This window comes from Rhineura floridana, chromosome 11 (genome assembly GCF_030035675.1).
Source record: "Rhineura floridana isolate rRhiFlo1 chromosome 11, rRhiFlo1.hap2, whole genome shotgun sequence".
NCBI classification, from domain to species: domain Eukaryota; kingdom Metazoa; phylum Chordata; class Lepidosauria; order Squamata; family Rhineuridae; genus Rhineura; species Rhineura floridana.
The window spans coordinates 5,739,914-5,766,254 of record NC_084490.1 but is presented as its reverse complement, the minus strand read 5'-3'; the positions used below and the strand labels follow the sequence as shown (position 1 = coordinate 5,766,254).

The 26,341-nt window shown below is 44.6% G+C and overlaps 1 protein-coding gene across 3 annotated transcripts; it reads right to left on the bottom strand.

Moving 5' to 3' along the window:
* Window positions 1–10,177: 10,177 nt before the first annotated feature.
* On the bottom strand, window positions 10,178–25,853 carry SLC7A8 (solute carrier family 7 member 8). Of its 3 annotated transcripts, XM_061588178.1 has the most exons (11): window positions 24,718–25,853; window positions 21,199–21,403; window positions 20,915–21,066; window positions 14,804–14,929; window positions 14,374–14,527; window positions 14,159–14,282; window positions 13,958–14,061; window positions 13,069–13,165; window positions 12,685–12,834; window positions 10,912–11,089; window positions 10,178–10,805 (listed from the first exon to the last, which is right to left on the bottom strand). In XM_061588178.1, exons 1-11 carry the CDS (start codon window positions 24,842–24,844, stop codon window positions 10,657–10,659), a joined length of 1,566 nt encoding a protein of 521 aa, XP_061444162.1. In that variant the 5' UTR covers window positions 24,845–25,853; the 3' UTR covers window positions 10,178–10,656. The 3 variants fall into 3 exon arrangements, with proteins under 3 accessions (XP_061444162.1, XP_061444164.1, XP_061444163.1); XM_061588180.1 differs by lacking the exons at window positions 20,915–21,066; window positions 21,199–21,403; window positions 24,718–25,853 and adding an exon at window positions 18,122–18,755; XM_061588179.1 differs by lacking the exons at window positions 20,915–21,066; window positions 21,199–21,403; window positions 24,718–25,853 and adding an exon at window positions 15,374–15,458.
* Window positions 25,854–26,341: the final 488 nt, after the last annotated feature.

The window sequence follows — 26,341 nt, the reverse complement described above, 5'->3', positions numbered from 1 at the left end:
AAGTTGTCTAACCCATTTTTAAATCCTTCCAGGTTGGTGGCAATCACTGCTTCTTGTGGGAACAGATTCCATAGTTTAACTATGAGCTTTGTGAAGAAGTATTTGAATCTTCCAACATCATTGGATGTTGAAGAATATCTAGGATAGGACTGTGGCCTACCACATGTTGCTGGACTACAACTCCCATCTTTCCTGATAAATGGCCATGCTGACTAAGGCTGATGGCTATTTTTCTGTCTCCACGGTTGAGGCAGTATCCTTCTGAATTAGGGTTGCCAGGTTCATGGCCTGAGACTGATCCTGTATCTTTAGGAGAAGAGAAAGTCAGCCAAGTGCAGGTGTTCTTGCAACACTGTAATGGGAAAAACCACAAGGTGGAATTCTCCCTTCCCCCTGCACAACTTTTAAAGATACAGAAGACCTCTTAGAGGCTGGGCCTGGCAACCAAGAGGTCTTCTGTATCTTTAAATGTTGTGCAGAGGGAAGGGAGAATTCCACCTTGTGGTTTTTCCCATTACAGAGTTGCAAGAACACCTGCACTTGGCTGACTTTCTCTTCTCCTAAAGATACAGGATCAGTCTCAGGCCATGGACCTGGCAACCCTAGTCTGAATATCTGTTGCTGGAGACCCCAGGAGGGCTGTTGTCTTCCTTGCAGGCTTCTCAAAGGCATCCGGTTGGCCACTGTGAGAACAGGATGCTGGACTAGATGGGCCTTATGCCTGGAACAGCAGGCTCTCCTTATGTCCTTATGGAGCTGGAGTCCAACAACATCTGGAGGGCTGCAGGTGTTCTTCACCCTTGCTCTAGAACAAAGTAGTGCACAACTGGATCAGGCCAGAGGTTCTCATCCACCATCGTGCTTCCTGTAGTGGCCAACTAGACACCTCTGGGAAGCCCGTAAGCAGTGGGGGGAAGGCAATAGCTCCCGCCCTCATTTACCTCCAAGCAATTGGTCATTTGCTTCTAAACCTGGAGGTTCCATTCTGCTGTCCTGGCTAACAGATGTTGACAGACATGCCCACTTCCATGAATTTGTCTTTCAAAGCTACCTCAGCCTGTGGCCAACGCCATATATTGTGGCAGCAAAGCCCATGAATTAATTCTGTATTGTGTGAATAAGGCAGTGTGCTTTTGAATACCAGTCACTGGGAAACAACTCTGGGAAGCACTGCCCCACTAGCCTCAGTCTGCCCCCACCTGCCTGCCTTTCTACATGCATGGAGGTGGCTCCGGCTGTCAGCTTCCTCCTCCTCCTTAGCCTCAATGTTGCGCCTTGTGGAACTCAACAGGGAAAAGGATAGCTGTTAAAGGCTCACCTCCAGTGCCAGCCTTAATCCATGCAAAAATGTTTCAGGAGCTGTAAACTAGTTATGTTATGTTACGCTGCAGTTAAGAGGAAAGCAATGGTAAACCACCTCTGAATACCGCTTACCATGAAAACCCTGTTCATAGGGTCACCATGTGTTGGGATCGAAGGCAGCCCATTTCCATTTCATCCTGCAGTTATGTTACTGTAGGTGTCTCATACACTGATCTTAGGCTGGCAATGTTACCTTCAGTGCAAAACCACGCATGGTGTTTCAGAAGGAGGGGGTCAAATGAATTCAGATTTACAGCAATTCTTTTCAGATACTCGTGCTTGGATACATCCAAGATTAACATAGTTAAAAAGCAAGGAGTGTATTCATTTGTTGTGGTTACTTATTAATACTTCATAATAACTACGCAAGTGGGTTTTTTTCCTATTTCATTTTTGAGCAAAAAGGATTTGAAATCAACTCACTTAGTACCCTTGGGCCAATCACTATCTCTTAGCCTAACCAACCTCACAGGCTTGTCGTGAGGATAAAATGCAAAGGGTGGGAGCCATGTACACCACTGTGATCTTTTTAAAAACATAAGAAGAGCCTGCGGGATCAAGCCTGTGGTCCATCTAGTCCAGCATACTGTTCTCACAGTGGCCAACCAGAAGCCTGTAAAGAGGACCTGAGTTCAAGAACACTCTCTACTCCTGCGGTTTCCAGCAACTGGTATTCAGACTCATACTGCCTGCGACTGTGGAGGCAGAGCACAGCCATCATGGCTAGTAGCCACTGATAGCCTTATCCTCCATAAATTTGTCTAATTCTCATTTAAAGCCATCTAATTTGGTGGCCATCACCGCCTCCCATGGGAGCAAATTTCATAGCTTAACTATGTGTTCTATGAAGAAGTCCTTTCTTTTGTCAGTACTGAATCTTCCAGCATTCAACTTCATTGAATGTCCACAAGTTCTCATGATATGAGAGAGGGGAAAAATGTTTCTGTATCCACATTCTTCACGCCATACATAATTTTATACATTTCTATCACTTCTTTATGGGCTCCTGGCTGGGAGGAAGGACGGGATAGAAACCAAATAATAAATAAATAAATATCATGCTGCGTCTTACTTGTCTTTTCTCATTTGTTGATGACATAAAAAAGATACATCATAACCTTTTTGCAATTATCCTCCTGTGCCTTTTCGTTTTCTTTTTTCTTTTAACACAGAAAACCAAACTTTTAGGAAAATTCTGGAACAGCTCTGCAAGAATAAAAATAGGGAGGTTTCTTTGCATTTCTACCTGTCAATTTTTGGTGTTTTAGGTTTTGACATAGCCAATAATGTTCTTTGGGGCCTGTTCTCTAATGCTGCACCTCTTCTCTTCTGATTGGTCCTCACCTGATCATGTCTGAGCCATTTTATTTTGGTTCAACATTACTCCCATCAGAAAACTGAGCTTTGATATTTGCTGCCTAAATTGTAGTAGTGTTATATTTAATGGGTTGGATGATGTTTCGTGGAAATCAAATGTGGGTGAGGATAGCATCTTGTCTTATGCCATCTTCTCATGTTCAGAAAAGAAAGCATTACATTATGGAACCACGGATTGTATTCAACTAAGTTCTACTTAGAGCAGACCCACTGAAATCAATGAACCAAAGTTTGTCATGTCCATTAACTTCAATGGGTCTGCTCCAGTAGTGTAGTGGTAAATTCAGAAGTGCAGGGTCTGTTCATCATAGTCAGAGCCGCACCCCTCCTTTTCTTGCTGCTGGGTTGAGAATTATATCCTTGTTAATGCCTTCTTCCACAACAACATACGTTCCTAGGAGCCAATAAGTACAAAAGAGGAGAGTGTTAGCTACTGAAAAGAGTCTTCTTAGTGGCTGACTCACCTCCTTTCACTCTGATTGGCTCTAATCAGCAGGAAAAGACAAGGAAGCATGTTAGAAGACTTCTCAGTAGCTCACACACTCCCCTTTCAGGCTGATTGACTCATAGGATGCTGGAGACACAGGGACCCTGCTGGAAACCTGCTCCCAAAAAAGTAAGGGGTCTAAGATCCCCTGAGACCCTGGACAACTACACCACTAGTCTATTCTGAGTAGAACTAGTGTTTGATACAATCCCATAATGCTAAGTACATCAATCAAACCCAATTTGTAATTTAAGCATGAGACGCAAAACTTGAGGCTCAGTTTTTCAGAAAGATGAAAAAAGAGGATGTTTCTAACTTTAGATGGGGGTCAATTCAACTGCTTGTATTTCATCTACAATGATTACCTGAAAGACCATCTTCCCCTCCACTGCCCAGTAAGGCCATTAAGAACAGCAAATGGAAACCAGTTAGTTTTTCAACAGTCTGCTGATTATTGGCTTGTGGTAAGACGGAGGTGGGCTTTTTCACTGGTGGCACCAGTGTTGTGGAATGCCCCAGCTGCCGAAATATGAGAGGCCCTATCAGTCTTGGCACTATGGCGGCTCTTGAAGACACACCTATTTAGGCAAGCATTCCGCTGAATCTGAACTTCCTGATCTAATTGTTCTAATTGTTTTTAAACTGTTTTAATTGTTATGCTTTTTAACTGGCTTGTTTTATTGTATATTTTAATTATGGATCTTTTTAATGCTTTGATGGAATTGTTTTATTGTGTATTTTAATTATGTCTAGATTTTATAATGGATTTTACACTTGTAAACCTCTTAGAATCTACTTTGGCATGTAAGCAGTATATTATTACTGTTGTTATGAAAGCCAGTGTGGTGTAGTGGTTAGAGTATTGGACTACGACTTGGGAGACCAGGGTTTGAATCCCCACACAGCCATGAAGCTCACTGGGTGACCTGGGGCCAGTCCCTGCCTCTCAGCCTCAGAGGAAGGCAATGGGAAACCACCTCTGAATACCACTTACCATGAAAACCCTATTCATAGGGTCGCCATAAGTCGGAATCGACTTGAAGGCAGTTCATCATCATCATCATCATCAATCTTGTTGAATTGTCTGAGCCTTAAGCTTTCTCTTCAACTTACATTTACTTTTCCAGAGTTTGTGCTCCTTGCGCAATTGGGCAAGACTTCAGTTTTCTGACTGAAACCTTCTTCTTTTAGAGCCAGGATGGCGTAGTGGTTAGAGTGTTGGACTAGGACCTGGCAGACCAGGGTTCGAATCCCCACACAGCCATGAAGATCACTGGGTGACCTGGGGCCAGTCCCTGCCTCTCAGTCTCAGAAGAAGGCAATGGTAAACCACCTCTGAATACTGCTTACCATGAAAACCCTATTCACAGGGTCGCCATAAGTCGGAATAGACTTGAAGGCAGTCCACTGTTGTTAATATCATCATCATCATATCATCATCATCTTGTTGCAGTGGGAAGGCCAGAGGAGAGAACTGGAAAGAGAGAGGGATAGATCACTTCCTATACTGACCAATGAGACTTGAAATTCCACACATTTGGTGAAACCCCCACCCGCAAAAGAAGCCTGCACAGGAACATGAAATACCTTCCACATATGCTCAGAAAACACAAATGATTCAGTAGAAGAGATGAATACTTTGATGCTGGACACATCCTGTCTCAATTCACTTGCTGGATGGGAACGATAGTATTAAACCAAAGAAAGAAATGGAGGGGGGAACCACAATGGTGTGAAACTTTTGTTGCAGTTCTGCAAGGTTCTGTGCAAGAGACTTGCATCTGAATTCTAGAAACACCTTAACTCCTTGCCTGCTTCCAGGGAGCCATGTTGGAATTACCAATTGGAAAGGTCCATAGCTGAACGTCAAAAAGACTAAAGTAATGACAACAGAAGATTTATGTAACTTTAAAGTTAACAAGGACATTGAATTTGTCAAGGATTATCAATACCTCGGCACAGTCATTAACCAAAATGGAGACAATAGTCAAGAAAGCAGAAGAAGGCTAGGACTGGGGAGGGCAGCTGTGAGAGAAATAGAAAAGGTCCCCAAATGCAAAGATGTATCACTGAACAGTGGAAGAGAGCTTTGCAGATACCATGGATGGCGAAAAAGACAAATAATTGGGTGTTAGAATAAATTAAACCAGAACTGTCACTAGAAGCTAAAATGATGAAACTGAGGTTATCATACTTTGGACGCATAATGAGAAGACATGATTCATTAGAAAAGATAATAATGCTTGGAAAAACAGCAGGGAGTAGAAAAAGAGGAAGGCCAAACAAGAGATGGATTGATTCCATTAAGGAAGCCACAGACCTGAACTTACAAGATCTGAGCAGGGTGGTTCATGACAGATGCTCTTGGAGGTCGCTGATTCATAGGGTCGCCATAAGTTGTAATTGACTTGAAGGCACATAATAACAACAAGAGAAGGCCCCAAGTACAGTCTCTGGCATCTCCAGGTAGGGTGGGAGAGAATCCTGCCTGAAACCCTGGAGAGATGCTGCCAGTCAGTGTAGACAGTACTGAGCTAGCCACATCCACTGGCAGCATCCTATGTTCCTTCCTAGTGTGATTATAGTTTTGCCTTGCAGTGTCACTGAGCACCAACAGGTGGGGCCTTGAGGCCAGAAGTACACAGGAAGCTGTCATATTCTGAATCACACCATTGGTCCGTCTAGCTCAGTATTGTCTGCACTGACTGGCAGCAGTTCTCTATGGCTTCAGGCATGGAATCTCTCCTAGACCTACCTGGAGATGGTTCAACTTCACAGATCTGTGGAGCAATGCAAAAAAACACTAGATATAGTGTTTTGAATGAACCTCAAAGTACCTTTTCCCTCTTTTGTATAGCTTGTTCTTTCTTACACCGTATGGGTCATCTGAGCACATGCTCTGCTTTTTCCCCCTTTTCTTTTTCTCTCAAACACGAAGGGAACAAAACACGAGGGAAACAGCTACAGCACTGGGGAACTGAAAAAGACCTGCCCTGGGATCTGAGCATCTGGGTGCTTGCTGCTCGCTCTTCTGGGTTGCTGTCTCTTGATACAGCTGAAGCCCCTGGTAAGTGCTGCAAGGACTGGGACCCCCTGTCTGATCCTGGCTACAGAGAGAGGCTGCAGTTAATTTTGCAGCCTCTTGCATCAGCTCCTGGCTGGGTCAGGAGGCATAAAAGCCCACCTGTCCTTGGGCAGCGGGTCTGCCGCTGGTGGAGTCGCCACTGAAGGGGAGACACCAAAGGGGTAGAAAGGGGATTTCCCTTTGAGGATTTCCTTTGGTGTCGCTCCTCAGGGAGTCCTGAGGGCGAGGGCACTACCCTCTCCTATTTCTTCCTTCCTTCCTTTTTTCTAACCAATCTGGAGATTGGTAGTGGGGAGGCCGTATGGCACATGTGTAGTTCCTGCGCAGGGTGAGAGTCTGTGCAGTGAACTGAATGATAGGAGAAAGTCGCCAGATGCCTTCAGAGTGAGAGCCTGTAACTGGAAGAAGGGTGGCCCTGGGAGTGCGACCCTGTTACTCTTACTTGATCTCTCAGCAGCTTTTGATACCATTGACCATGGTATTCTTCTGGGCTGACTTGGTGAGATGGGTATTGGAGGCACTGTTTTAGAGTGGTTCCGATCCTATCTCCAAGGTCATTTTCAGAGAATAGCATTGGGTGATTGTCTTTCGGCCTCCTGGCAGTTGTGCTGTGGGGTGCCGCAGGGTACCATCTTGTCCCTCATGCTGTTAAACATCTATATGAAGCCCTTGGCAGTGGTCATCAGGAGATTTGGGGTGAGGTGTCAGCAGTAGGCTGATGATACCCAGCTCTATTTTTCTGTAATGTCTGAATCGGGAGAGGCCATGCAAGCCCTGGACCGCAGCCTGGACTTGGTGGCGGGCTGGATGAGGGCTGATAAACTGAGTCTGAATCCTAGCAAGACGGAGATGCTGTGGGTTGGTGGTTTCCGAGTTCAGATAATTGGTCAGTTGCCTGCTTTTGATGGGGTTCTACTCCTTCTGAAAGAGCAAGTCTGTACTCTGGGGGTGCACTTGGATCCATCTTTGTTGCTAGAGGCCCAGATGACCTCAATGGCTAGGAGTGACTTCTACCAGCTGTGGCTGGTAAGACAGCTGCGGCCGTTTCTGGACTGGGATAGTCTAACCACTGTTGCCCATGCACTGGTAACCTCCAGGCTGGATTACTGTAATGTGCTCTATGTGGGGCTCCCTTGAGGTTGGTCCGGAAGCTGCACCTGGTGCAAAATGCAGCGGTGAGACTGCTCACTGGGACAGGGTATCTCCAAGATCCAGATTGTCCTTGCATAGAAAGTAGTCAATATTCCCTCACTTTGGACTGGACTGGAAGAACCATCCAACCACCTTCACAATCACCACCCTCTGGATCTCCATAAAAAAACTCAGGGTAGGGATTCACCCATTTGCTACGGGTTCAAGGGTATCGCCAACATGTCACCCCGCTTCTGAAAGAATTGCACTGGCTGCCCATTTGCTACCAGGCCAAGTTCAAGGTTCTGGTTTTGGTGTATAAAGCCATATACAGCTAGGGACCAGGATACCTGAAAGATTGTCTTACCTCTTATATACCCAGTCAATCACTGCACTCTGCAGGCATCTCATCAGGAGGTCCATTCCGCACAACATAGGAAGCAGACCTTTACTGTGGTAGCACCTACCCTTTGGAATTTCCTCCCCTTAAATATTAGACAGGTGCCATCTCTGTTATCTTTTAGGCGCCTATTGAAGACCTTCTTCTTTCAACAAGCCTTTTAAGCAGATACCTTATCCCAGTCTGCATCTGTTGATATTGCTTTTAAAGATATTTTTAAAGCTTTTTTAAAAATATGTTTTTAAAGAGGTTTTGTTTTAATATATTTTAAAGTCTATTTTTATAATGTTTTAGAGTATTTTTTAGTGTTTTTGTTTGCTGCCCTGGGCTCCTACTGGGAGGAAGGGCGAGATATAAATTTAATAAATAAATAAATGAAGGGGATAGAGTGTCCATGTAAGGGAAAACTTACCCTTCTGTTCTTTTATTTTCTTTATTACATGTATGACCTTCCTTCCTTCCTTCAGTAACCTCAAGGAGGCATATATTTTTATTTATTTTATAATTATTCTCCTCCCTTCCCTTCATTTTATCCTTACAACCCTGAAAGGTAGAGGTTTAAGATGAGAGATATTAGTGACTGGGCCAAAAGCAATTAATGAGCATTATAGCTGAATAGATTTTGACCTGAGTCTTCCCAGCTGACGCATACTCTAAACCATATCACATTGGCTTTCCTGCTATCAGGCTTTTCCCTTCTACTGTAGAGGCAGGTCTTGCTGCCTTGCTAGTCTAATCATCTCTAGTGGTCTTTGACATCTGGGAGGCCTGAGTCTGGCTGGCTCTGTGACTTGAAGCCCTCCTGCAATGACTTCCTTTCCAATACGTCATTTCTGAACCCTTTTTTCAAACTGACAATGCAGATATAAAATTCTTGTCCCTTTCCACCCGCAAAATTTGTGAGGCTCCGAAACCTTCAGAGTGCTCTGTGGTAAAAGAGGGGGATAATCTTTTTAAGTGTGCAGCCTATACAACTGCAAACACTTGGTTTTTATGCTAGGAGAATTTTTATCTCAGAGTCACCACCTCAGTAGGAGAAGACAACATTTAGGATAGTGAAAACCCCAAAAGCTCAGGAACAATATTCTAAACTGGGTGAATGGGCAACAAAACAATGTGATTGAGTGTAAAGTGACTTTGGGCTAAAAAAATTAAATAAATCTGAGCTTCATGTATACAATGGACTCTGAACTGGCAGTGACTAACCAGGAGGTCTTGAGGTCATGGTAGATAGCTTAATGATAACCTCAGTTCAACGTGCAGCAGCAGTGAATTAGGCAAACTCCATGCAATGGATAATTAGAGAAGGGATTGAAAATAAGAGACATCCAGTAAGATAATGCCTTTAAATAAATCTGCATTTAGATTATTGTGTTCAGTTCTGGTCATCCTATCTCAAAGAGAATATCATAGAGCTGGGAAAAGGTACAGAAATGATCAGGGAGGAGGGAGCATGTCCCATACAATAAGAGGCTAAAGCATTTGGAGGGGGGGAAAGACTCAGGGGGGACAAAATAGAGGTTTATAACATTAGACTATGGTGTGGAGAAAATGGGAGAGAGAGAGAACATTCTTGTAATAGTACTGCTTATGGGTTACCTAATGAAATTGACTGGCAGTAGATTTAGGACATGCAAAAGAAATCATATAATGCATGATTAAATTTGTGGAAATGTACTGCTGCAAGTTATGCTGATGGCGACTAGATGGCTTTAAAAGTGGATTAAACAAATTCATGACCTAACAGTGCCTGGTAGCCATGCTAGTTAAACGTGACCATTGTGTTCAGTTGCCACTACTGAAAACCAGTTGCTGGAGGAAAACTGTTTAGTTCACACCCTGCTTGTGGGCTTTCGGGAGATATATATCCAATGTGTGAGACAGGATACTGAACTAGATAGCCTTTCCACTTAATGCAGCAGGCCCTTCTTATGTTTTTAGAGGGGGCCACTTCTCTTCTGATGTCAAAAGTCTTCGTGCCCTACCTTCTGCCATTGGAATGCAAGAATTCACCCATTCTGCCTGCCTTTCCTTACCGGATAAGATCTCTCTGATACTCCCATGCCAATCTCTGTCAGCAGGCTCTGCTAATGAAAATATTTACAGTCTTCTGGCTAACAGGTCCTGTAAATGAAGGTTTGTTTGTTTTTTTAAATGCATTGAGTGGAAGATTGGCATGTCCCATCAAAGTAGCACAATACTTGCCAAGTAGCTCAAGTTCGTTAATCTCCGTTAAATAATTCCAGTGGGAAAGCCAAGTCAGTGGAATAGATGTGTGTGTGTACTGTGCAATGTTTTAGCATCCTACAGTCCAGCATTTAAGACAACGGGGATGGCAAGTTTAGTTTAATTTATTACATCAAAAAAGAGAGAGAGAAATATGAAAAATACAAGGACACAAAAACCAAGGGAGATGATTCTCTCCCCCAAACGAGGTTCAAACCCAAAGAAAATATTCCCAACAAAATAAGGCAACAACAACAAGGGAGCCCCTACCAGCAGGGTGTGTCAGGGATGTGGGTGTGGGGCCGCTGGCTGTGAGGGGAGCTCCTCTCTTTTCCAGCTCCAGCAGGGGGCACTGCACGTGGGGAATGGTAGGTGTGGCTACTCCAGACCCAGCAGGGGTTTACAATAGGAGGCTGGGCGGGGCACTAGTGAGGCATTCCCAGCTATTGCAGTCTCAGCATGTGGTACTATAGGGAGCAGGAAGGGAGCACTTATTGTGCACAGAGCTCCCATTTATTTTAGGCCTAACAATTGTACTGTGCAGTCCATGGCTGGGTGCTGCTTCTACCCCCAGCCACCAAAAAAGGCTCATTTCTGAGAACTATTGGAGTCTTCAGTTCCACACATTGGTTCAAGCTGCTCTTTGGTCTCTTTGGTGAGGTTGGCTTTAGGTTCTCCTGCATCCATCTGGGGGTACACAACCACACAAAGCTTCTGTCCTGCCCGAGTCACTACATCTGTAAGAAAAGAGGGGTAAGCAGGTGAGCTTTAACAGGAAAAGAAAATAACTGGCAGCCTCAGCTCTCATCCAGCTATCCTCCCGTCTGTCCTCCCATGACTCACCAATAAATGTGTTGATGGCGGGTGGTTTATGCTCCCAGTGCACACCCAGGAAGTAGACTGGGACGCCCGTCAGCATGATGGCCAGCCCAATGCCACACACCACAGGTTCTGACCATAAGCTGAACACCAACAGGAAGGCCCAGAACAGCAGGTAAATTATGGGGAAGAACAGGCTCACCTGGAGAGGAGAGAGAAGGGTTGGGTCTAAGCAGGAGCATCAGGAAGGGGAAATGCAGGAAAAAGGCTGGGAGGGCAGATGGTTCCTTTCTCTACCAAGAATAAAGCTAGCAGAGGTGGGTGAAATCCTAGCCCAGCGGTGGAGGACATGCTTTTCAAGCAGAAGGTCACAGGCCTCAGTCTTCAGCATCTACTAGCTGTTGCTAGTCAGAGTAGACCCATAGCCCTTTTCCAGCCCTCCAAGACACCCACCGATTTTGTCAGCAGTGGTGGTGCCGTGGGGATATCTTTGCTGAGTGCTCCAGAAACAGGACGAGGTGGCCCAACTCTGTTCCAGTGTTTCCCAAGCACTCAGCCTTTACCATCACTTGGGAAACAACATAGACAATGCTGGGCTAACAGAGAGTCAGACAAAGCATAAGGCAGCTTCCTGTGTTCCTAATATGCTTTTATCTCTTGCCATGTTATTTTGTGTCTAGTTATGCAGAAAACTCAGGCAGATGCAAGTCAATGTTTTTTTAAATTAAACTTTAAAAGTAAATGTTTTAAAATATAATTCTGATTTTTAAGTTATTTGCAGTGCAATCCTATACATGTTTATTTGGAAATCCCACTGTCCTGATTGGGGCTTATTCCCTAGTAAACTGTGTTTAGAACTGTAGCCTAAATGTATACTTTTGAATCGGAAGTTCTATTCGGTATTCCTTAAAAATAACTTGGTTTAAAAACAATTCCTATATGTAATAATAAATAGACTAAAGTCTGCATTAAATTTCTCAAATCTGTGATCCTTTATCAAGCAAGTTGCATTGATGCCTGCTTTTCTATACAACAAAGCATAGCAAAAAATTAAGTGACTTTTGAAGTCAAGCATTGTCAATGTGACTCAAGAGACAATGGTTTGTCTTTATTATGATGCAAATTATTAATATTTAGACTGTGTTAAGCAAAAGAGTATGGACATTTCTTTTCTAAGTCTTGGAGAAACACTGCTCTGCCTAGTTGACTATCTGCCCTTTTTTCCTTGAAAATTCAGGTCCTTTAGTCTTCAAGTAAGTGATTTTGGTTTAGGTCCTTACATGTCTATAAAGAGAGTAAAACAGGAATCCTTAATTTCAGTTGCTGCTTGAAGCACATGCAATATAAATTATGTAGTGCAAAAGACTTCCAGGCTGCATGATGAGAGGTGCTGGATTATGTTCCTAGGTGGTATAGGAATTTGTGGCCCTCCATATGCTGTTGGATTCCAGCTCCCATCAGCCTAGCCAGCAAGGGCAACGCTGAAGAATGTTGGGAGTTATAGTCCACCAAAATCTGATGGGTCACAGGTTCTGCACGCCAGGTATAAAGACTATTTAGTTGGAAATGGAAGTATTTGACTCGTCATGGTAAACAAGTGGTATATATCCTTGCTCAAAAAAATGTATGAATTAGCAGGTTTGAAATTTTAAATCTATGTGATTTAAATTAATGATGTAAGTCACTATGATTTAACTCAGTCTATCATGCATGGTCTCAAGGGAAGGTAACACTAGTGTATGAAGATGTCAGGGACTGATATATAGGTGGCAGGAGACATGTGACAGGGAGGCTTACCTTGATGGGACGGTGTCTATGAGGTTCCCGCCAGCGGAGCACAACTTGCCCAGCTACAGTCACCCCATAGAAGAGGTAGTTGATGAAGCCCACATAATTGATCAGAGTATATATATCACTTGTCACCAGCATAAGCAATGTTGAAAGGCACTGCAAGAGACAGAGATGGAAAGAAAAAGCAATTATGTTAATGTCAGAGGAATCACCCAAAGCAAGACTGACATCTGCAAGACTGACATCATCTGCCCACTAATCCATCAGTTCTCCAGAAAATGCCCTTGCCAGAGACCACTGTCATAGCTACTTCACATTCTGTCCTGACAGATACCCTCTCCTCGTTCCACATGTACCCCCAACTGTCCCCCATCTCTCCTCTTGACTCACAGTGAAGAGTAGAGCAGGTATAGGAGTGCAGCGCCGCACATGGATCATAGCCAATACGCTAGGTAGATGGCCCTCCCGGGCTCCAGCAAAAAAAAGTCTGTGAAAGGTGGAGAGAGAATGTCAGAAATGCAAGCAGGGCAGTACAAGATTATCTGCTTATTTTGATCAGCTCAGGGGAAGGATGCAGGCTCTACATTGGAAGCAAGCCTTACTAGAGATAATGCCCCAGGAAAGGCTTAGATGGATCACATCCCAACCAAGGCCGGATTTAGCTGAGGAGGGCCCCTAGGCTGATTGGTGTTTGGGGCCCCCTTCTCCTCTTAGGCAGATCCACGGAAACAGCAGCAGGAGGGATCGCAGGACAGGAGCGTCTGAGCCGCCCACTGTGTTGTCCTGTCCTGTCCTATCCCATCCCCCCTGCTTCACCTACCTTTCTGCTTTTTTTTGCGGCTGCGCACTGCGTGTGCAGGTTTGCCATCAATCAAGATGGCGGCCGAGGTTTCCCTAAGGGGCTGAAGCCTCTGCCGCCATCTTGGTTGATGGCGGCAATGCACGCATGTAGCATGCATCCGTGCCATCAACCAAGATGGCGGCAGAGGCTTCAGCCCCTTAGGGAAACCTCGGCCGCCATCTTGACTGATGGCAAACCGCAAAAAACAGTGGAGAAAAAGGTAAGTGAAGCAGGGGGATGGCAGGCAGTTCGGAAGCTCTTGCACGGGCCCCCGAGAGCTCCGGGCCCCTAGGCTTCAGCCTAGTAAGCCTAATGGATAATCCGGCCCTGGTCCCAACTTAGTTTCCCAATCCTAATGTAGGTGATAGAGACAGATGAGAGAGGTTGGCAGCATGAGAATAGTTTGCTGAATATCTGTTGGATGCCACATTTACTCACCTAGAGGAAGTGAAGAGTGATCCATTGACTCCTCCAAAAGTGGAAAGGGCAACAGAGATGGGCATGATCCATGCCATGACTCCTAACAGTTTCTCTCCAAATGTCTATTGGGAAGGAAACAAGGGGAGAGCATGTGGTTAGCTGCAATTCCATTTGGAAACCGGGGGGGGGATTTGCACAGTGGGGTAGATAGGGCCTCACCACTGCGACAGCATTGGAGGCCAGCAACTCCTGGGGTGACATGGCAGTGACATAAGCCACATTGGCGAAGACGTAGACAAAGGTGACCAGGGGAATGGAGATGAAGATGGCTCGAGGCAGGTTCCTGTGAGGAGAAAGAATTGAGGTGCAAGAGGGGAATAAGGATCAGGGTTGGTCTCTTCCCCCTGTCACCACCAGGGGGGTTCCTGACTCACTTGTAAGGGTCGACTAGCTCTTCAGTGACATAGTTGAGGAAGTTCCAGCCGCCGTAGGCAAAAGAGCCCTGTAAGAAAGACAGTGCAACCAATCCCACATCTGGTGTCTGGAAGAACTCAAAGGCATGTTTTGGCTCCAGCCAGAAGTATTCACCTGTGCAAAGGAGAAATTGAAATACAGAAAGGGTCCATTAGAAAAACAGGTGGGCTGTTCTCTGTCCCTTTCCCTGGATCAGCTAATTCTCCCACTTTCTAATACAGACTGGGGCAGGAAACTATGGAAACCAATCTAGTCTCTAAATCAGCTTACTAAGGCATGTTGTTGATACCTGTATTTAAAAACCTGCAGTTTATTCCCCTTAGGTGGGTAAACAGAGTGTGGTGGGGAGACTCCTGGGCCCTTCTTTGGCTGACCCAGGCTGCACCTCACCTTTGCAGATCTGTACGATTCCCATAACAATGATAAGTCCCAGCGCCAGCAGTTTCCCCGCCGTGAAGATATCCTGGACGCGTGTGGCCCAGCGCACGCTGGCACAGTTCACCCAAGTCAGCAATACTGTGGAGAAACAGAAAGTCAGTGGGGGAAGGGACTGTCAACATTCCTCTTCTTCTGGCCCAAATCTCACAGTCAAGGCCAGTTTCATGACTGTAGGACACAACATCAGAATGCGATAATGCCAGGAGCAATGTGTTTGGGGGCAAATTCAAATGTTGCATTGGTACCTTCCAGGAAAAAACAAGGACTTCTTTCTGGTTCAGGGAAGCTATGGCCTTCTTTTTGGCCCAGATTGTGATTATAGCCTAGGTTATAATCTGCAAATCTGCCATTATGTCACCACCTCCCATAATAAAATAAAGGCACAATTAATTTCTGCTTACAACTGTTTGAGGATGAAACTATTCAGACAAAAAATTCAGGTCAGGGAACAAGTGATCGCAAGAGACTTTTTTTCCTGAACTCTCTCTTACTATTTGAAGGGGACAAAGCTACACGACTCACCCCTCAGGATTGTAATCTGAGGTTACATCTCTGCAATGCATATGTTGAAAGGAAAGAAACATAGTTCTTATGAATGTTCCTGGAGGGAATGAAAACAAATAGAGAAGGGAGGGGAAAGCCGTGACCGAGTTGGCACCCAGCCTGACTGCATAAAAACATCCTGTCTGCACAAACAGCCCCTGTCCCCCTGTAACCCAGCATCACACAAACATGGTTTACCTGAGAAAGACAGAAAGAAACCCCTATCTGCACCCTTTCCATTGCTTCCCACTGCCACAGCAAATGGGGATGAGAAAGCAGATCTTCCACCTACCCTGCCAAAATCTCTCATACTTTCATATCCCCCACAATATATGCACAAATTATAACAATAGCCTAAATGCAGAATGACAGCTACTGCACATCCAAATTGCCTTGCATATTGTCTTCATTACTAACTCAGAATTATTTGGATAAGTATGTGCAGGGATAACAACTTGCAGATGTATTAACCTAGCATCTATGTAGTGCAAGGTGGGGAACCTGTGACCCTTCCAGATGTTGTTGGACTACAGCTCTGATCAACCCTGACTATGCTAGCTGGGGCTGACGGGAGCTGAAGTCCAACAACAACAGGAGAGCCACAGATTCTCCATCCTGGTGCAGAATGTCCATATGCAAACTCAGAGCAACACCACCAAAGCATAACTGTGTGCCCACATTTATTCTGGGTTTACACAGAGAAGCAATACCTCTGTAAAACATGCGAAAGCATCCTAGCACAGGACTATGAAGCTTAATAGGCTGCCTGAAGTGAGGGAGGAAAGACAATTGTCATCAAATAGATGTCCAGGGGCCAAACACACACAATTTTTCCATGAGAAAATGCTAGCTCTGAACTTGACAATAAACCATTAATTCCACCACAATTAAAGTCTGGGGGGAAAAGTAACATCTCTGGGATGTTGCCTGTTCTTCAGATAAGTATAGGCTGTGTGCACACTAAACATTTAAAGCACATCCCCCCCAAAAAACCTGCAGTTTACCCCTCACACAGCTACAATTCCCGGTGCTCCTAACAGCCCCGGGATTCTTGGAAAGGGAGGGGGAGAAATGTGCTTTAAATGTATGGTGTGTACACAGCCACAGTATGAATAGCTTAAATGAAATGTATTGTGGGTCAATACCCATTCACTTTGCAATGCCAGCTCCCACCTATCAAAACAGGTAACCAAGCTCCCACCCCAGAAAACACACTATCCCTGGAGAAAGCTCAGCAGCCCACACTGAGAATCCTTAAAGAATCTGATAAGGCTCACAGGCCTTCACAGCCCTGCCTTAACGTCATGCACAAACACGTGCATGTTATAGATATATAGCAGGGAAACAAGTGTGACATTGTTATGTTGGTCTTGACCTATTTATGTTGTGAGAGGCAACAGCATATCTCATTCATGCTCTGTCTAGTATCCTCTCCTTGCTTTCTTCTTTGGGAGTGGGAATGAGAGAATTAACATAGACCCCCAAAACTCAACAGAAAAAGAGGAAATGGAAACTTCCCTGCTGAGTCAGCATCCCTTTGCACAATCATTTCAAGTCAGAAAGGCTCAAAACAGGAAACTTGGAGCTTAACAGAAAATCTGTCTGGGGGTGGGGAGAGGAGGGAAGGTCTGCATTTTAAGGCTGCTTCACACATGAAGTTTCCCCCATACAGAGAGAATCTCCATATAAGAGATTATGAACAAACACTTACAGCTGCTCCACAAGGCTTGGAAATGGATATGGATGCTTTGAAACCCCAAGCCAATCACTCAGATGATGAAGATGATACCCAGCAGATAACAAGAGAATGATGCATGTTAAGAGGTAACTAGGATGCATTTATTCCCCTTGGATACATACTTTAAATATCTGATTCCATCAGGCACATATTCCACAGGGTAGAAGGGGGATGGGCAGCACAAGGGAATCCGGAGGCATCGAAGTTATGAGGTCAATTATGTATGAAGGGGAGGGCAAAGAGACGGGGGATCAGGTAGTGAGACTGAGTGTTCGGCCTCCTTTCCAGTATAATGCTGGCCGCAGATACTGCAGACCTGTTTCTGTAGATCCCCAACTGAACATCAGTTTACTTCTGAGATCAAGAGCTAGATTTGGCTGTGAGATCCCAATAATAGATTAAGGCCTGCTAAAGTTTCAGAATGGGATATCAGGAGGAGCCCAGGAATATCTCCAGTATGAATGGGTGGATCCGAGTGTAGGAATCTATGGAGAAATTTGTGGTGGTGGTGTCAAACTAGTACCAGAATTTCATTTCAAGGGATGAAAGCTAGAGAGCCGACTTCACAACATTAAAGAAAAATATGTTACTCCATTATGTTCCAACCCAGAGACAGAACTCCTAGAAGTTTCCTTGTTTCTCAGTATCTCTGGCACCCAGCAGGACTGGAGTAAGGCCAGAGAGTCTCCGATTCACTGAGATCCTTTCAGACTCAAAATCTCAGACACGAGGGTGTGGCTCAAAGCTGTTGCTAATTTTTTAGCACATGCTGTCCCAGGGGCCGATCCAAACCAGCCACTCTGCCACCTTATTCCTGAACTCAAAATAGATCCAGTGCTTCGTTCAGAGAGGTCAGTGACCCAGTAATGCCACCTCCATAACATCTCAGCTTCCTCCTGTAAATCACTCACAAATTTATCCGGGCCATTCTGTGGCCACCAGTCTGGGATTGTTACAGGAAAATAACATTCTGACCATTTCTAGGTTACCTGCTTACGTCAGCATTGGAGATATGAAGCAGAAACCACAGCACACTAGATAAAACAGATTAACGCTTGCTTCACAAGGAGCGTCACATTCAAGGACTACCTCCAGTCATCAGCCATATTACCCTCTCTCCCCCATCAACTTTTCTGCTAAAACTCCTCTAACCTTTTGAACTCTGATTGTTTGTTTATTTGTTTGATGTAATTTATGAATGGCTTTACATGAAACATGCGCAAGTGATTTAGCAATAAAAACATCAACAATAAAAACAAATATAAATACTATTGCTAGGCCAATACAGATAAAGACTGGGATAAAAATCTCCACTTAAAAGGCTGCTTGAAGAGGAACTTCAGTCAAAACTTTTATCTCTTCCCCCAATCCCTCCCTTCTGATTGTTGTCCTGAACTGATGCCTCATTCATCACATTCCATTTCTAGTTTTTCTTTCAGGATTTGGCCAAAAGGCCCATCAGTAAGAGGCTCCACATTGCTGAGGTTTGGGGGCATGGATTTTTCTTCTTCCCCGCTTCTCTTTCATATGTGCATATAATCTCTCCTCCTTTTTTGCTGACTCAGCACTGAGTAACTGGCTTTGACTTGATGGATAAACTTTTGCTGAGCTGCAGCAGCTGGCTTGCATAAGCACCTCAGCCAAATCCCCTTCCTGGCCAGCGCTCATCTTTCCCCCACCCCCACCCCTGCCGTGGAGCTTGAAATAAAGGAACAAAACCAGTTCAGGCCTGATTTTTCCAGCAATTGATGTCCTAAAGCAACCTCAGCAAGAATTACCCCTCCCAAAACTTGTATGAGTTCATGAGGAACACGGTCGCCCATTCCCCATTGACTAAGGTCGAGCCAACTGTGCAGAAATCAAGAGAGAGAAAAAGGACTGTGTTGGGACTGGCTCAAAACTTTGCTGGAAGGTGTATCTTGGCATTTGGACATTTATTCCAGTGTTCCTCTGTCATTTCTACGCTATTCAGTGGTGGTGGTGGTAGTGGAGACAGTGAAACAGGCTCGAGGTGCTTTCAGGGCGAGACTGGGATTTCCCCTGGCTACAGCTGTGGGTGAGTGAGAAGCTCAATTTCATATTAGGGGGAAATAAGCTGTACAGCAAGATTCAAAGGCCTACACTTGGCAGAGCTTGGAAAAGTTACTTTTTTGAACTACAACTCCCATCAGCCCAATCCAGTGGCCATGCTGGCTGTGACTGATGGGAGTTGTAGTTCAAAAAAGTAACTTTTCCAAGCTCTGAGACTTGGGGATATAGCCAGTATTAAATTGCCCTATTTTAAGAAAATTTGTTGACATTATTTCTATTTTTATACCTCATAGTATCTAGAACAATGTTATCAATACATGTCAAACAGTGATAGGTACACTTTTCTGATACAAAGAAATCTGTGCTTTTGGCATGCAGATCAAATGCATATTATTTCACATTTATACCCACTCTTAACTCCAAAGAGTTCAGGGTGGCTTACATGAGTTTGCATTACCCTGTTCTAATCTCACAACATCCCTGCAATGTCGATTAGGTGTGTGAGAGAGGGTGACTAGCCCAAAGTAACCTGGTAAGTTTCATGGGCCAAGCAAAGATTCAAACCTATGTTCCCCTGTCCAAGTTTAATACTCCAGCCTTGACATCACACTGGATAGCACAGGCCCATTCAATTGTTTATAACAATAACCACTACATGTGTAGAAACAGTGAGTTGGGCATAGTTATACATTCTCATTAATATTCTTCTTATTATATTTATTACCCGTCCTTCACCAACAGGTCCCTGGGCAGGTTACAGCAGTTTAAAATTCAATATTAAAAGCAGTTAAAACACATTACAGTCACAGAAGTAGGGTGGGTCCTGAAAACACACATATCATGTGTCAATCGGCAGAGTAAAGAGGTGTGTCTTCAGCATTCTCTGAAAACTGTATTGCAAAGGTGCCAGATAGCCCTCTGTGAGGAGGGAGTTCCACAACTTAGGGACTTCCACAGAGAAAGTCCTCCCCAGGCCATCGTCTCCTGAACTTCTAAGGGTGGCAGAACTACCAAGTTGACCCTCTCTGTGGATCTTAACACCTAAGAGGGTCTGTACAGAAGAAGGCAGTCTCTCCTCTGGAATAATTGCACATGGTTTGAAACATTAGGGAGAGGTGCCTGCCCTCCCCCCTTAAATGAAGATCCCACTGTTGGCTACATCAATTGTAAGGTAACACCAGGGTCTTTGGGTAAATAAAGGGCGCTTCCAATCTGTCGCTATTTTGGGGAGAGTTTCAGTCACATACTGGCAAATTCAGGTTGTGAAATTATAGTTGATTGAGAAGTCTTGCACAACAAACCTGCTTTCCCAAAATACTGGATTATTTTGTGTGTGCGATAAGGAAAGTGACAGGAAAATGCACTGGAAATAAAACAGCATCGTCTAACTTCCCTGCAAACAAATTGGAATGGATGCTCATTAAACAGTCAACATTGTCTTAACTTCCTGCAAATAAATCAGGATGAATGCTCAATAAACAGGTCATCTGGAAGTGCCCTAAAATGACCATGTGTGGTATGAAGGGCACTTATATAAACTCACAGTGGGTGGCTATATGTACTCAGAAAACCAATAACTGGTAATGTTCACTTACTGGGTGACAAGCCACAAATTCCAAATTTCTACAGATAAGCAGTTCTCTACACGATCGTATCTGCCCTACAAGAAACTTATAAACTGCCAGTTCAGTCAGTCTGAATCAGCTCAATATTCATGGCTGGAGGATGGTAACTGTGGGCTCAGTACTTACAAAGGCAGACCCCAGCTAGCAGCCGCAGTCCAGTTTCTGGGGGGAGGCAGGTGGGGAAGAGTGGCTGCAATACATAGTTTGAGAAGGTGAGAGCAATAACAGCCTGATTGGTGGGGTAGATCACCAGCACAGCAATCCATAAACGCAGGAACCTTGGGAGAGATACAGATGTGAAAGAGTTGTGCAACCTGCCCTGCTAAAATCACCCCCTTCCCCTTTTAATCGTGCCCCAGTCACCAGCCCAGCCAGCCACTTACACCCTTATTTACTCCTTCCTCACTTACCCAGCTAGTCCCCCAAAGATGTCCTTGACATAGGAATAGTCACCTCCAGATTTGGGGATAGTGACTCCCAATTCTGCATAGCACAGAGCCCCCACAGCTGTGATGAGACCAGTTACAATCCACACGATTAGGGCCAGCCCTACAGAGCCTGCATTCTCCAACACGCCCTTTGGTGACACAAAGATTCCTGATCCAATGATGTTACCTGGAGAAGGAACAAAGGGGGTATACAGGGATTAGTGATCATTCATGGCAATGATGAGAAGAGAGACTCCCTCTGGTGCAGGGGTGCACCATCAGCCCCAGCCAGCATGGTCAATGGTAAGGGATTATGGGAGTTTGAGTCCAGCAACATCTGGAGAGCCACTGGTTAACTATCCCTGCTCTAATGAAATAAACATGGTAGTATCTATTGGAGTTTGCAGAACTAAGACACTGACCTGAGAAGGGGAATTACTAGAGATGTGAAGGCCCATTTTAAAAATGGAAAGATTTGAGGGGGAAATTTATTTTTTCCTGTTTTTCCCCCAATTTTTCAGGAAAAAAACTGGGAAAATTAAAAAAAACAACTGGTCCCCCCAACCCATTTTTCTGGTTTTTTCCAAGCCTTCACATCTCCAAGAATTACCTTGTGTTGAAGGAGAAATGTTAATCTGGGATTACATTTAAATGTCAGCTTCTTCACTTACAAAACTTTTCAGAATGGAAATTATTTAACCTATTTTAAGTTTGTATAAAACCAGAAATGCATAATACAATATAAAGTATGCATCAATCCAATAGGATCACAATCCTATGCACATTTGTGTAGAATGAGTTCCATTGAACAAAAATGAGATTGTCTACAGTACCATTTTATATAGTTTACATCACAATTCTATAGATGTTTACTCAAAAGTAAGTCTTACTGTATTTAATGGGGCTTACTCCCTAGTAATCCTAAATATATTTATTCAGGATTAAGCACCACTGAACACTATGAGATTTACAAATAAACATGTAGTCCTATGTTTACAACGTTGAGCTCACTTAGCCCACTGAACATAATAGGAGTTCCATGTATAGGATCAGGCTTCAGGAAAAAAATGTTTTTCAAGTGGACTGGGGAGCACTGAACAAATGCAAATGCTTCAATGTCACCAAATCACAAGTTCTGGTTCAACCCCAGTTTTCAGGAAAAGAGGTAAGTCTCAATCTGAAACCATTACCAGTTCAAGACTTCCAGTTCTATTTAAAGTCAACTTATGTTGACTTTAACATAAAAAGTAAGCACTAAATTCTAAGCAAATATGTTTAGGATTGGGGTGTAATGATCTGTTGTTTTATTACAGGTATGCTGACTGCAGACATATAGCAAGCACATAAAGATGACAACTCTGAGACTGAGACTGCATGCTTAGCAACCTGACTATTTGTGATTTTAAACCTTCAGTTTTTCTGTAGCTTTCCTGGATTCAAACATGCTGAATGGCTCTGACATACTTATCCCAAATATACATAGCCCAGTACAGACCTCTGTTGCAGATATGGTCCTACTGCCAATGCATATTGGTTATCACTGTTACAAAAACTTTGGGGCCTATGATTCCAAGTATGGCTGCAGTGCACACAAAGGACTGTTATATACAGGGGATGCTCTTCTATGACCTGGCAGATGTTCTACATGCATCATGGAGAATCCCTGCATGACACACTTCTCTTTGTGAAAGAGCATTTTTCAAATAATAAAATCAAATCAAAATTTCTCACAGGCATATTTGTCTAGGTAAACTGTCTCTTTCCTCCCATACCCACCTTCCTATAATTTATGTATCTGTTCCAGTCATTACATTGCTGGCTGAAATCCTCGCAGGGCACACTGTTCAGCTTCTCCTCCTTGTGGACACACTCTGGCTCTGTTCCCTTCTGGCAGAGAATAAATCCACCATTTTTTCATTAAGAAAATTAAAACTCTGCGGCTATGATTTGGAGCCAAAGGGTTGGGCAGAGGTGCAGCTGAAAGTACTAGCCACAGGGTTAGCTTACATTGCAAAGGCCAGTGGAAGTGAGAGGGGCCAGGGAATTATATGCAAGACTTGGGGGAAATTGGAGGACAGGTACCAAGAGATGAAAGGGGGCTCAGGAAAAGGATGAAAATATGGGAAGGAATGTAGAACCTGGGCACATGTAGTGCTTTGAGGAACTGGAAGCTCACCCAAAGACAGGCTTTAATGACCCTCTACTTCAAGAAGGCACTCAAGAAACAATGTGAGGAATACAAGAAGTTCAGGTAGATCAATAGACTGTCATCCTGTTGTGCAGAGATGAAGAGAGAACCTAGAGGAGTGCAGTTAAGGACGTTTTACTATGCTATGGTACGAGGGTCAAAGGCAATGGGAGAAGAACTCACGAAGTGGGTAGAATTTGGGAATTAGTGAGGCTTACATGGATAAAGGAAGCAAGGTTTCTGTGTCTCTCACAGTGATTCCTCCTCCTTTGTGTTTGCTCTGCGGTCTCCTGGCACCTGCTGCAACAAAGCCATCTGGAGTGGGATTGATGGAGTTGGAACAAACACTCTCCATGAGCTAGCGTTCCAGCTGCACTGGAGTGGAAAACAAACTCCTGTGCAACTGCTAGGGGGACTGTAGAGGTACGCTTTGCTCCTGCATGGCTCCGCTGGTAGCCTTCAGTCCAAACTCCCCTGGGCCATGGAACCCTAAGCTTCAAAGGAACATTTCCTCTTCCCTTGTACCAAAATGCATCTCCCCATGAGGCAGGGACAACTGGAAGACTGCATTGCTTGTCCAGCTCAGAGTCCCAGCTGGTTTTGGCATGGGACAGTTGCATGTTCAGAAAAATCTTGTCTGCCATGATTTTGCAACCCCCCTCTGGGGCAAAGCAGCTGTGTAGGCTGGCATCCTTGCTTGTTCCACGGCTGAGATGCTAATGTCTTTGGGGTAGGATATATTAACCTGTGTCTCCAAATGCAGAAGGACTTAGGGTGACATACTACAGCAACATGAGCAGGGAAATGACCAGGAATCTGGGGTTTTTTATCCCAACAGAGAATGTAACACGCAAGGTTAAGAGAAGTTCAGTTGGTGGTGCTGGAACTGCTTCAGGGAGAGAAGACTGCCTGCGATCAGATCAGTGACGCCAGTTGTCAGCTCTAAGGTATTTATAGAAAGGAGAAAGAAGAAGACAAACATAGAAAGACGTGTGGCTAAAATTGGAAAGGAGGATAAATAAATAATCAGAAGAGATTTTTCATCCCTCATTCTGTCCTCAAGAAGTGGGAAATGCAGGTAAAAAAAGAGGCACAAAAGTCTCCTAGTCATGTCAGAGCATGGTGCTAGTCATTGGTACAGGAAAGACAGAAGATGCAAGGCTAAGACAGAGGGTAGCAGCAGGACCCCTGCTTTCCGACTGGTACAGGAGGATGAATATCACCCGTGTTAGACCAAGATGAGAAGATAGCATTGTCCAATTCAGAGTAAATATAAATACGAATAATTATATCCCACCAGGGTCCCCACTCACCCACTATAATGCCACATGCGCTTATCAGCCCAATCTCTTTCTTTAGCGCAACACCACCTCCTTCTGTTTTATCTGGGCTAGCAGGACCTTTTTCAGAACCACCTCGATGACGTGCTCCATCTTCCATAGTGTTCTGTCTCGCAAGGGTTGAACTGCGTTATCAATGATGAACCCAAATAACTCTGGGTTAGGGGTTGTGGACGGCTCTCCTAGAACTGGAGCAACTCTGGATTCGTTCTGTGTCTGCTGGTCCACTTAGGGGCTTGAACCTTGTGGAAAGGGACTTCTGCAAGCTTTCCAACTCCGAATTATATCCGTTCCCAGTCTTGTTCTGTCAGTCCAGTTTGGGACCTCTGATTTCAGCCTCTATCTGAAACTGTTCTGATGCGGGGCTTGTCCCTTCAGAACCAAGGTGTCCGTGTTTCAGAGGATGGCCAGATCCGGTCTCCCTCCTCTAGAACCAAGTTCGTTGTATCTCCCTTATCTCTCGGTTCTAAGTACCAGGAAATGCTGGACTTGTTTTGGTTCTAACACCGACCTTTGTCAGAACTGAGTTAAGTCTCTCTGCCAGCTTTGGTTTGGGTGTTACTACCCTTTCGTTGGTTTTGATGCCAAATTGACCTTCTCTCACATGCAGTAAGTACTTCCAAAATCGCAGGTGCAGGCGGCGTGGGATACCTCTCTCACGTTGCTTGTGGCGTGTCTTCGGTATATTCCCCTGAAGCGAAGGAGGAGAACCACACAACAGCTCAGGGGAAACAGACTGGTTTGATCTTGTTTGTTCAGCTTCCCACACCCACTATCAGAGGTTTTTTTTTCCTGATCAGTAGCGCTTGTTTTCAAAAGATTTTCCTAGATCTTCCTTCTGGCTCAGAGTTGGTACACGGATCGTTCTATGCCAGGCTGCTCTCTCATTCCAGCTTCTTTTCTCTCCGCTTGATGGTTGATTCGACGGTTTTGTTGTACCAGCTGATCCTCTCCCCACCGGGCTTCTCATTCCTTCTCGCAGCCAGCTTTCGCTCTTCTCCTCTCTTCAACTGTTTTTCTTCCTTCCCTGCTCATGTGCTGAACCGGCTGCTGCCGGTCCCCGGGCAGGGTTTAATCCTTGGCTCCAGGAAAGACAGAGAGAGAGACTCCTCCCTCTTTGCCTTACCTTTCGGGAACACTCAACCACGGAAGCTGACCGTCTTGGGATCTCGCTCCTTTGCACCGGCAACTCTGACTCGCTTTCTGCCGGGTTCATTCTTGCTTAATACTAGAAAAAAGATGGCTAGTTGTTTCAGGGGGTGGGGTGGGGAATATACATTAGTTGGCATGAGCCGAAGCCAGTAACGCCACCTCTTTCCCCATCCACAGGCTCTCTGGAAGCGCCCCAGCCCGAGACCCTGCCCCAAGTGCTCTTGTGCGTGCTCCCATGTTGACGTGGGGCCATGCGGCAGGGAGTTCCTCAGGTTAACTGATGTATTTTTATTTTTGGGGAAACTGGCGCTCTCTCTCTTGCATTGCACGATCTTTTAGAATACATCAATGTGTGCACTCTGTTATAAATTTATTCCTCTTTCTCCTGCCCTTCCAATTATCTCTTTCTCCTCATATCTTTCGCCTTCTGTTGGAACACGTACAT